We start from the raw sequence: 12,464 nt of genomic DNA on the forward strand, positions 1-12,464 counted from the left end.
CTAGAAATAAAAGCATGTCATTTCTATATACAACCCCTACTACATTTGATTCTAAAAACTATTAGTTTTTAAATTATCTAAACTAATATGTTTTGTTTCCTTTTAGGGACCAAGAGGTGAAAGGGGCTTTAGAGGTGAAACTGTAAGTTGAAATTAATTTGTGGTTATGATATCACCTGTCACTAGGCTCTAAGCTCCATGTAAGCAGACATTGCTTGAATTTAATTATAAATTATAAATTCAATTCAAGCAATGCCTTTGAATTATTGGGTTCATTGAATATCTTTTAATTATTGAGTTTACTATGACAGCTCTTATACTTGTGAAATAAAAATAAAATTTTAGGGACTGGAGAGACAGTACAGGGGTCTGTGACTGATTTCAATTCAAGCTCTGCCACCATATGGTCCCTCAAGCATCACCAATTGCAGCCCTGTTGTCCCAAGAACCTGTGGGGGTAGCCCTGGAAGCCCCCCCCCCCACAATGCTGGGGTGGCCTGGATAACCTCCAGCATCACTAGGTCTTAAGTAGCACTGCATCCTTGGACTCTATCACTGAACTGCCATCTTTGGGGCCCATGAATCACCAGGAAGGGTTCCCAGGTCTTCTCAGCACCTTTTGGGAGGCCCCCAAAGTGAAAACTAATGAAATAAAAGCATAGTTTTCAGGAAGTAGTGCTAACCTTTGCTATATATTACTGAAATCTAAGTCAAGAATCTGCCCATCACACTTTTGCCACATCACTATGTTGAATGGAATATATGTCTTGTCAAGCATCAGGAATGACTACGTATGATTTATTTACCAGAGCGAGAATAAGTACATGGCTCAGCCTCTTTGAGTCTCTACCAACTATGTTCAGTTAGCCTGTTGGAAAGTTACTTACGGAGAAACAAGTCATAGCTGTCTATTTCAGACAATTGAAAAAATGTAAGAGAATAAACAAAAGGTCCACAGACTTTTAAGCTAAACGGAGCTCAAGACCTAAATGAGCTGTTTTGGCGCTTTTTTTTTTTAACCACATTTCTAAGACACCAGTTTATAAAAGTGTTACTTTCCCTTCAAAAGCCCGGATGAACTTATTAAAACAACAGCCATAAACCAGGCGAATGTGGACTTAGGGGAGATTGAAACCAAATGTAGAAGAAATGTGAAGATAGTAATAAATGTCTTAATTTAAAGAGAATAAAATTACACAGTAACAGCTGAGAAGTTCGCTTTTCACCATAATCTATGCTTGGGGCTTAGAATGAGTAAATTGCAGTTAAAATATATGCATGGAAACCACTAATAATAGTATTATAAATCACAGAACCTCAATTAAAAATATTTAATTGTAATTATCATAATGAGCTGATGTAGATACTGGCATGATTTCAAGCCTACAAATCACAAAAGTCAGTCTACATTTTATAATTTTTTTCACTGAATTACCATAGGTTTGCAGTATTATAGAATCTCAGGGGTTTAATTTCAGACCTCTGCATGCATGGTTGTTACTACTGCTTCACCCAAGATCCCATGGATTCTTTGTTTATCTAGTGTGGGAATCACTTTCTCTTAATGATGGTGTATTAACCAGAGGAATTTTTAAATATAATTAATAAATCTTATATTCTTTAAATAACATTTGGGGGTGGGGTATTTTTGCTAATTAGTCTATGTATTTGTTTCATTGTGATTATTTTACCCTGTCGTGTTTGGTTTGAAGTATTTTGGTTAATTTTATTTGCTTCGATTTGACTTGTTCTAGATGCAAGCTAAAATGGGCTAAATAAAACCAGCAACTAGAAGTAGTTTCTTCCTCCTCTGACAAACTCTACTTCTAAAGTCACTGTCCTCCCGTTGTTCATCAATTTGCTCGAGCGGGCCCAGTAACATCTCCATTGGAGACTTTGTTGTTACTGTGTTTGGCGTATCGAATACATCACGGGTAGCTTGCCAGGCTCTGCCCTGTGGGCGAGATACTCTCGGTAGCTTGCCGGGCTCTCCGAGAGGGGCGGAGGAATCGAACTCGGGTCGGCCATGTTGGCTGCGTGCAAGTCAAACGCCCTACCGCTGTGCTATCGCTCCAACCCTCTAAAGTCAAGATATATAAATATATATATATTCACATATATATTTTTTTCTTTTTGGGTCACACCTGGCAATGCTCAGGGGTTACTCCTGGCTCTACACTCAGGAATTACTCCTGGCAGTGCTCAGGGGACCACATGGGATCTGGGAATAGAACTCAGGTTGGCCAAGTGCAAAGCCAATGCCTTACCCGCTATGCTAGTGCTCCAGCCCAAGATATATTTTTTATTAAAAAAATCAGAGAGATTTTGAAAATGTCAAAGATATGCTAAGCGAATGAAATGTCAGCTGTCTGTCTTGACAGTGTTGATTCAGAATGAGAAACTTAGACAGCTGAATTTACTCTGGGACCTTCTGTATATTTAAGAAGCTACTCTGACATTACATTTCTATAAGTTATCATGTGGATTCTGAGGTACGAATTTTGTGTATTCTCTGCTTTTAATTATAAGCATAAATCATACGAACTCAGACAGTAGGCACAGTGTTGGAATATGCTTTCCTTTTTCATTTCTTTGTGTTGTTTGTTCTAGTTGTCAAATGTATTTAGCACCAATAGTTTTGGCAATAAAAGATACTTAATACAAGTCAAGCATGGCAACAAAATTATTCAAACCTCGGCCTAAGCTAAATTTCGTTTTGCCATCTTTTAACCATAATCTGATTTTGGCTCAGTGTACACTTAACATTCAAAATTCAATTGACCATCAAGTAAAATAAATTCTAAACATGCGTTCTTTTCTCATTTTTCTTTTTTAAAATTTCTCTTGAATTACCGTGAATCATAGGGTTACACAGTTATTCATGATTGAGTTTCAGGCATACAACGTTCCAGCTCCAATTCCTTCACAGTGTTCAGTTCTCTCCATCAATATACCATTTCCCTCCCACTTCTCAGTCTGCCTCTGTATCAGACACTATTTTCTTTTTTTCTTTTCTTCCACCCCCCCACTTTAGACATTGTGGTATACCCAACTGTTGCTGATATGGTATTTTGCACATATTTTTACCTCATTTCAGCACCTAGTCCTGGTCCATCACGATCATTTCCCTCTATCATTGTTGTAGTTATCTCTTTCCTGTCCTATTCCTCTCACCTCACCCCAGTGAAAACTTTCCTACTAAGGACCAGTTCTCTTGCTCTCTGCTTCCATTGCCTTCAGGTATTAGTTATTCCCCTGTTTCTTTATATCCTGCATATGAGTGAGATTGTGCTTATGAGCATACATTCTTAACAATGATTAATGCATACATTAGAGCATACATTCTTAACAATGATTAGAGCATACATTCTTAACAATAATTCATTTTGGAAAATCTCAATATAAATTTTCACATTTTACTATACATATTTCAAGTTTTCTGATTTCCAAGTTAATTCTGATTGTTTCTAACTCCATTTTTTAATTTTTTTGAATTTTTTAATGAACCACCATGAGGTAGTTACAGACTTACAACTTTCATGCTTACATTTTAGTCATGCAATGATTGAGTAGCCATCCCTCCACCAGTGCTCATTCTTCACCACCAATGTTCCCTGTAGCCTTCCCACCACTCCCACCCCATTCCCCCCACATTTGTGGAAGCCACATTCTCTTTTACTCTCTCTAACTTCATTTTTAACACAATTCAGTAATGTTTTCAATACATACAAAGGTGGGGGGTGCAGTCTTTTTTCTTATTCCAGGAAATGAAAGATGTTTAAAATACTTTTAAGGGTCACCACCCTCTCCAGTATGTTATTTATTTTAAAAAGCAGAAAAACTTCAATCCACAGAACATAATTAGCACTGAACTAAGAGAGTTACTGTGAGGGTGGAAAAGCATTATTTCGGTGATATTTAAAAGTAAAATGAAAAGAAGTTAGTAAATTATATGTGGATTTTGTTCTGCTTTGTTTTGGATTCATAGTCAGGACTCAGTACTCAGGATGTACTGCTGCTCTGTGCTCAGGGATCACCCCTGGCAGTGCTCAGGAAACCATATGTGGTGCCAGGTATCTAACAGGGATTAACCGTATGCAAAACAAGTGTCTTAACCCCTATGATAGCTCTCAGGTCCCTAGGTGGCTGTTAAAGGAAAAGAAAAGTAAAGTAAAGGCCCTCCCATTGATCATCGATTTGCTCGAGCGGGCCCAGTAACGTCTCCATTGGAGACTCTGTTGTTACTGTGTCTGGCGTCTGCCTTGCACGCAGCCAACCTGGCCGACCCGAGTTCGATTCCTCCGCCCCTCTCGGAGAGCCCGGCAAGCTACCGAGAGTATTCGATATGCCAGAAAGAAAAAGAAGGAATATAAAAATTCTCCAGGTTTAGTATGTGAATGGTAGATAAAAATAATGGGAAAATATACTTAGTATTAACATTTTCTTCATTATTTTTCTTTTTATTTCATGTTCTTATTTAATTTTAATGTGCCCATATTTATTTATTATAGTGAATGAAATCAGTGTATTGTAATATCCAAAAGGGGTGAATGTTTATAAGTGAGTGATAGCTAAATACAAAATCATGCAACTTCAAAATACTAAAAAATAACCCAGAGTATTATATCTTGCCTCATATGAAAAAGCAAAGATAAATATTGAGTCTTAGTTCTCTTGTTGATACCAAAGCAGCAGAATAATATGTGGTGGTTTTCTCTATTTTTCCCAGGGTCCTCAAGGACCAAGAGGTCAACCAGGGCTTCCAGTGAGTTTACTAATATTTATATCTTTTTGCCTTTGATAGTTAAGTGCCTGCCTGCTTAGAATATATTAAATGAATACTTTGTGTAATTTATTGTCATAGGGTCCACCAGGAGCACCAGGTCCAAGAGTAAGTTTTCTTGGTTTTATTTTATCTTAACAAAACTAACTTTTTCAAGGATTCTTCTATTAACTCTATTCAGAGATGGCCTCTTTGCTAATCAATGATATTTTTGCCAGTTTGCGGCAGATCTGGCCTATTGTAATATCTTGAAATACAAACCCTCTGAGTTCCTATCTATGACGTGTATGTCGTATCTCTTAATGTTGTTGATGTGTTTTTTAAGAAAGAAAGAAAGAAAGAAAGAAAGAAAGAAAGAAAGAAAGAAAGAAAGAAAGAAAGAAAGAAAGAAAGAGAGAGAGAGAAAGAAAGAGAGAGAGAGAAAGAAAGAAAGGAAGGAAGAAAGAAAGAAAGAAAGAAAGAAAGAAAGAAAGAAAGAAAGAAAGGAAGGAAGAAAGAGAGAGTAAAGTGCTCACCGCAGTGTGTGACTTAAGAAGTGCTCAAAAATATTAATTCCCTCCAGGCTGGAGCGATAGCATAGCAGGTAGGGCGTTTGCCTTGCACACAGCAGACCAGGCCAACCCGAGTTGAATTCCTCCGCCCCTCTCAGAGAGCCCAGCAAGCTACCGAGAGTATCTCGCCTGCACAGCAAAGCCTGGCAAGCTACCCTGACGTATTCAATATGCCAAACACAGTAACAACAAGTCTCACGACGGAGATGTTACTGGACCCATTCGAGCAAATCGTGAACAAAGGGAGGACAGTGCAGTGCAGTGCCAAAAAAGATTGCTAGTACATAACTGTCATGAGAATATGCCAACATAATCTTTCAAAGTTCATATTGTGATCATCTCTTCTGGGAAACTCTTCTTTATTTTTTCCACTAGTCACATTAATTACAAAAAGTAAAGATTCCTTCCATTCTTAATTTGTACTTATTTATTTCCATGTGAGTCTTTCTCTAGTAGACTAAGACCTTTGAGGGAGGATATGATTTTTTTTCCATTTAAGGCCTTAATAAGTGTACATGAATATGTAAATACTAAAAGACAAATTACATCTCTAGAAAATTTAGTATAAATTTTCCTAGTGATAATATATTTTATTTGGAGACAGAAAATATGTACCATAGAACAGAATAACAGAATTAAGCATAGTAGTCCTCTTAGCAACTTTTTAGTAATTATTTTGGACTGTGAGTTGAAATTCATTGACAGTTAACCATAGGATAAAATAAAGGAACATTGTTGAGCATTCTTTAGGAATTAAATAGAAAAAAATATGAATAGTTGTTGCTGAATAGGAACAGAATCTCTTTTACAAGTGACAAGAATATTTTGAAATTAAATAGTATAAATATTTGTGGCAGTAGTAGTAAATCTACCAAAAGCAACTAAACATTTGAACATAGAAAAAAACGGTGAATTTTGTTATTTTAAAAACTAATTTTTGATTCTTTTAAATTAAAAGAATCAAAATTTTGCCATTTAATAATAAAACTCAAGGTGAATTATTCAGGGAAAGAACAAAAGGACAACTATTAGAGATTGGCACTTGTGTGTAGTATAAAGATATAAATTTGATGAATAGAGAAAATAAAACATAAACCAGTAGGATATTTCACTAAGTCTGATACCCTTTAAGTATATAATACACACACACATACACACACACACACACACACACACACAACTTCTAGAGGTGCTTCAAAACCATATGCCATATGCAGTGCTGGGATCAAACCAGAGAAAACTGCTTACAAGTAAGCTAAACGTCTATACAATCTATCTGTCTATATTATTATAAATATAAGGATTCCTTCCCATTTTTATAGCTGAATTACATGTTACTATGGTTTATATATACTTATATATTCATATATATATACTATATATACTATAATACATATATATGTTTATATATATACTGTCTTAATATATTTATCACTCAATAGATATTTAGGCTGTTTTCAGAAGTTGACTATTATAAATAGTGGTGTAGCAAATATGGAAGTGCACATATCTCTTGGAAATCAGTGTTTTTATGTTTGAGGAGTAATCATAGAAGTAGAATAACTGGATCATAGGAAATTTTTTTTGAATTTTACTGAGAAATATTCATACTGCTTTTCATAAGTAGTTGTATCAATTTACATTTTCCACCATGTATAAAGGATGCCCACTTTCCAGAATCTCTCCATCATTGATTTTTTATCTTTTCAGTAATAGCTATTCTCACAAGTTGTGTTTTTTTCATCTCATTGATTTTATTTGCATTTCCTTAATATGAAGAAATGCTGAATGCTGAACATCTTTTCATGTGCCTATTGGCCATCTATATGGATTTTTTAGAGAAGTGACTAAGGAAAAATCTTCCATTCTTTTGTCCACATTTTAATCATGTTTCTTTTTATTTTTCAATTTTATGACTTCATTGAATCACTGTATCACTGTCATCCCGTTGTTCATCGATTTCCTCGAGCAGGCACCAGTAGCATCTCCATTCGTCCTATCACTGACATTTTAGCAAGTGCCACATTAGAGGCTCTTTCAGGGTCAGGGGAATGAGACCCATCATTGTTACTGGGTTTTGCATATCGAATATGCCACAGGGAGCTTGCCAGACTCTGCTGTGCAGGCAGGATACTCTCGGTAGCCTGCTGGGTTCTCCAAGAGCAAGAACTAGACAATAAAAGATCTTCCAGAGGCTAGTTTTTATAGTCTCTAGATCTTGGCTGTTGATGGGATTACACGGCGCAGGGGGCAGTTGGTGGGTGTAACTGTCTAGATACTGGACTTCATTGTATATTTTCAATATAAACTTTGTCAGATGTATGTTATAATAGATATCTTCTTTAATTTATTCGCTCTATTTTCATTGTGATTCAGGTTCTGCTGCTGTAGAGAGGCCTTATAGTCTAAGATTAATGAATTTAGTTTTAAATTCTCCGCATTTTTTTGTCCAGTGAAATATTTTGCTGAGCTTCACTAAAAAAATTTTCTTTATGTTATTTTTTACTCCTCCTTTCAATTGCATAATTTTTGTTTGCAATTCTCTGTAAATTTCTACTTACTGGCATGCTTTATTTGGTAAGATGCGTTTTTCTCATTTTAATTCTATCTACTAAATCCAACATCTGGGCTTCTACTTGGACAGTTTCTACTATTGATTGTCTTTTCCCTTGTACATAGACTTTAATGTTTCTTTATATATCTTGTAATTATTCAAAATTATACATTTTAAATAAAATAACATGGCATCTCTGAAAATCAGATTTCTTCTCGTTAACATGATGTTTGTATCTCAAAAAGTGATAACTTCCACTGTATATGGACAGGTTACTAAAGTCATTAAGTAAACGTATATATATATATATATATATATATATATATATATGCACACTCTCTCCTCAGTGAAGGAGGGAAGTAATGGGTGTGAATCACTTTTAAAAGAGTTTCAGAACACAGGCTGGTTGACAAACAGCAACAGATGTCTAGAGAATATTTTTGCACCGGCTGTTCAGAGATAAGAGGATCTTTCTTCACCTCTGAACAGCTGGTGCAAAGGTATTCTCCAGAATATCCTCTTCTGCTGAGTAAGGGTTCTAAATTGTCCAAATTCCAAATTGCCGAAGGCTTCAGAACTCCCAGACAGTTCATAAAGCATTTAAAATCTTGTGTGATTCAGTGCCAAAATTTATACCTTACTATTGAGTTGTGTTATCAAAACCACCTGTTAATTTGTGTTAAGGTGGGACCGCTCACTCAACTAGGTCTTTATTGTGCCATTTATGTGTTTGCTCTGTGCAACAATGGAGTGCCACCCTCTACCTTTTCATCATCCCTTTTCTTCACAATGTCAGTATACAAAATATTTTGACCTATCAGGATCATTGTGATATCAATGCAAATAATACCTTCTCTCCAAACCAGGGTTTATCAGTGTTAGTTGGTGATGTGGTTGTTTGCTTACTGGTTTTTCTACTCTTATGAAGTCTCTGTTTATGCGTATGTGTGACTTCTAACTTCTCTACTCAGTTATGATGAACTAATGACTCAGAACGTTTCTCTTAAATACTAGAATTAGTATCTCCTGATTTCTGCTATGGGTCTTTGTGTGCATTTTAGAGAATTGCTTCAACACTCAGCTATGCATTTGACAACCTTACCATTCCCTTCACCTCGTGCTTTCACAAAGCCCAAATAGTCTCCGAGGAAAGAGACTAGTACGTTCTCAGGTCTTTGTTAAGTATGTTCGCATCCATATTCAAGCACATTGACTTCTATATTGCCAGGAATATGACAGAGTTTTTCAAAGTTCTCATTCACTAGCTGTTCCTCATAATCTTCTTGTTAGCGTATTTGCCTCAACCATATTCCACTATTTTAATAGCCACAAAACTAAAACAATGTCCTCTAAATATTTTTGGAAAACACTCCTGTGGAAAAGTCTGCTTTCATTAAGTTCAGAATTAGGTAAAATAAAAACAGCCTTATAAGAGCAGACTTACAGGTAACCAGACAAGTCAAAATAATGACAGTTCCCTGAAATTGGCTTTGAAGTAGCTCCAAGCACATTCTGTCCCCTCCTGGGACTTCCTGGATTCTGTAACTTCAGGCTTCTTGTGTTCACTGTGATAGTAAGCTGTTAGTTTTCAAGGCTACCCCAGAGCTGGAAAGAGACATGGGAATAGTACAAATGAAAGATCCACAGAGTTTACTGCTTTTATCAAGATTTAGACTATTTTCTTACATGCACGCCACATTGCTACAGGCATTGTGTGAATTTCCATTATCTGGAAATCTTTACCCTGGCATTTTTCCCAGTTTTATCACTGCCTTTTTAGGTGAGGGAATTCTGGAAGTTCACTGCACCACCATTTTTTTTCTGTCTCCTAAATCTCTAATCTTGAGTACACATCGTTTTAATATTCTGTGTGATTAAATAGAAAATCATACAAAGCACTGATTCTGAGTACTGAGCGTAATGACTGCATCAAATAAAAGCATTCTTGCAATTATTGCAATTTGAAATAAAGAACTCATGGGCAGGTTATCCTCAAAGAAGCACGGGAACAACTAACTAGAGAAGAGGAACTTTATAGTTAATGAAACAATAAATTAGGAAAGGTTTACACCAGCACAAATTAGTGAACAGCTACAAAGAGACTATGGGTCTGGTTTTATGCCCAACAGTCATAGAGTGTGTACCAACTTATACAGATTCTAGTAATTTTTTAGGAAATATGTATGTATTCATGAGGGAGCCATTGATTGTGCACAACTGAGGAACTTAAAATGTGCTTACTAAAATGTGATACTACAGTATCATCAGGGTATGTATTTTAGTAACAACTTAATGAAAACCAAGAAGGTTAGCTGAGCTGGGTTCTGTTGCATAGTCTTTACTAGCTAGTATTGTCTAGCCAGGAGCCTTGGAATCCTTAACAGAGCACAAGTGTACTTAAAGTGGGCCCGTAAGACCCAGTAGACTGTAACAGGGTAGTTTCTCCCAGGGTGAGGTTATCGCATCTTCCAAACCACAAGTCTCTGCTAGTTTGTTTTAGCTTTATTTAACCCCAGAAAGTTCTTTTTTATGAGACAGAGTGGAGGCAAAGTTGCAAAAATCTTTGACACGTCCTAAGCCGGGGCAATGTTTTGCTTTTCCCAGGAAAAGTAAAGTCCATTCTAATCTCTGCTCAAGTATTTCAAGTATTGTCATTCTTGCAGAAAAAAAATATCAGAAAAGAAATATGGTAAAGCAAAGAAATTTTATTTTAAAGGGAGGGAGTAGCTCCAGGAGATAGTATAAGGGTTAAGGTGTTTTCCTTGCTTACAGAAAATCCTGGTTTCCACATCAAGGGTTCATTCCTGAACAGAGAGCCAGGAGTAGCCACTGAGCTAGCTCCCCTTCCCAAAGTCTGTTTTGTGTTTGTTTTTAAGAAAAAGGATGGACAAACTGGGGCAATAGTACAAGTGGGTAGGACACTTTCATTGCATGAGATCAACTTGTGTGAAATCCCCAGCATCCCATATGCTCTTCCAAGCCCACAAGGAGTGATTCCTGAGTACAGAGACAGAAGTAAGCTCTAAGCATAGTCAGATGTGGCCCCCAAACCATAAAAAGATAAAAGAAAAAATAAAAAGGGATGGAGTAAAATAAAACATTTGAAAGAAAATACAGACTTTTTCAGAGGAGGGCACTCCATAAAATAAAGGAATTACATACCCAGTTGGGTTGAGTATAAGCCCCCAAATGGAATGTGCCCTAAAAAAGAAAGAACTTCACAGGGTAGAAGTGTATGGGCAGCTCCCAGGAATGAAGTGTGTGCACTTAATTCTAGAAAGATCACTCTGTAAGTCTTTCCAAGTTGCTTTGTTTAAGGGCTACTTGTGCAGCTGAGTCCTTGCTAGGGATTGTCAAGGGAAAAGAACTCAGAACATGTGACAGTTTTCTTTCAGACTTCTGAAAGAAAGCCCTTTTCTTCCTGCTGAAGCATCTCATCTCCAAAAGGTATCTAACATTTGTGACTATTGGATGGCTAAAGCTTGTAATTTTTTTTAGATGGTATCTTGGTTGTTTTACATCCCAAAACTCATTGACAAAAGTGTCCCCTTACCTAAATACATACTTTTACATTTCAAACTTCAAGGAAACATATCCACCTCTATGAATTTGACAGCTTCCTAGTGGCAAAGTTTTTCTGATGAGATTGTTAATGATACTGACAAATGAATTGAGTCAAATCTGCATTGTTCCATGAATTTATCTCTTCCAAATGATCAATGCATGGTCTATAGATGTAAGATGCTTCACAAATTTTAATATGAGCCCAACAGAGTGTCAGGAGATACTCTCCACACCACTTGAAGGATGGTCAGAAGAAACCCCCGGTTAGCTGGGAGTATCCCTCAGTGCTCCAAACAAAATCGCACAAAAAATATATCCAATACATTTTAATATAAAAGTTTAAAACTAGATAGTCATAAATATAGACTTAGATTTAGCATTTTAATTAATCCTTAAGAAACTACCACCTGTGTGTCATAGTGATAGTATAGAGGGTAGGCAACTTGCCTTGCACACAGCCAACCCAGGTTCAGTCCCCAGAACCACAGATGGTCCCCAAAGTCCCACTAGGTATGATTCCTGAGCTCAGAGGCAGGAGTAACTAAAACCTGAGTACTGCTAGATGTGACCCCAAAACACAACAAATGAAAAAAAACCTCTATCACATGTTAAGTTTTAGTATAGAATCAAAGAAAACTATTTATAGTTACCTGACAAGGCTACTAAAATAGTCCTATTTTTTAACTGCCTATCTTCATTTGACCTGATTTTCTTCAAATATATTAGGTAAAATAATATGCATGACAGAACATAGAGGATAAGATCAAAATCTGCTATCTTCTATTGATCCAGACATTAAAAATTAGTTAACTGTGAGAAAATTAATTAACTGAGAAAATTGTGCTGCTTTCCCCACTACTTTATGAATATAACAAAAATTGATATATTGTTCCCCTTAAAATGATTATTTATACCTAAAAATAATGGGTTTATTGTTATTTTTAGGCAAATAACACCAATAGTTTTAGATTTTAGGTTTATATTCAATGGCAGACACCAACAGTTATAACTC

At 36.2% G+C, this 12,464-nt stretch overlaps 1 protein-coding gene across 1 annotated transcript in view; it reads left to right on the plus strand.

Moving 5' to 3' along the window:
- COL24A1 (collagen type XXIV alpha 1 chain) overlaps nt 1-12,464 on the plus strand; it is a 324,882-nt gene that overhangs the window by 296,180 nt on the left and 16,238 nt on the right. The window contains exons 54-56 of the mRNA XM_056123526.1: nt 107-142; nt 4,730-4,765; nt 4,865-4,891. Coding sequence (XP_055979501.1) covers nt 107-142; nt 4,730-4,765; nt 4,865-4,891 — 99 coding nt within the window. The remainder of the gene's footprint in view (nt 1-106; nt 143-4,729; nt 4,766-4,864; nt 4,892-12,464) is intronic.

Source organism: Sorex fumeus, unplaced genomic scaffold, assembly GCF_029834395.1.
Source record: "Sorex fumeus unplaced genomic scaffold, SorFum_2.1 ptg000047l, whole genome shotgun sequence".
Lineage (NCBI taxonomy): Eukaryota > Metazoa > Chordata > Mammalia > Eulipotyphla > Soricidae > Sorex > Sorex fumeus.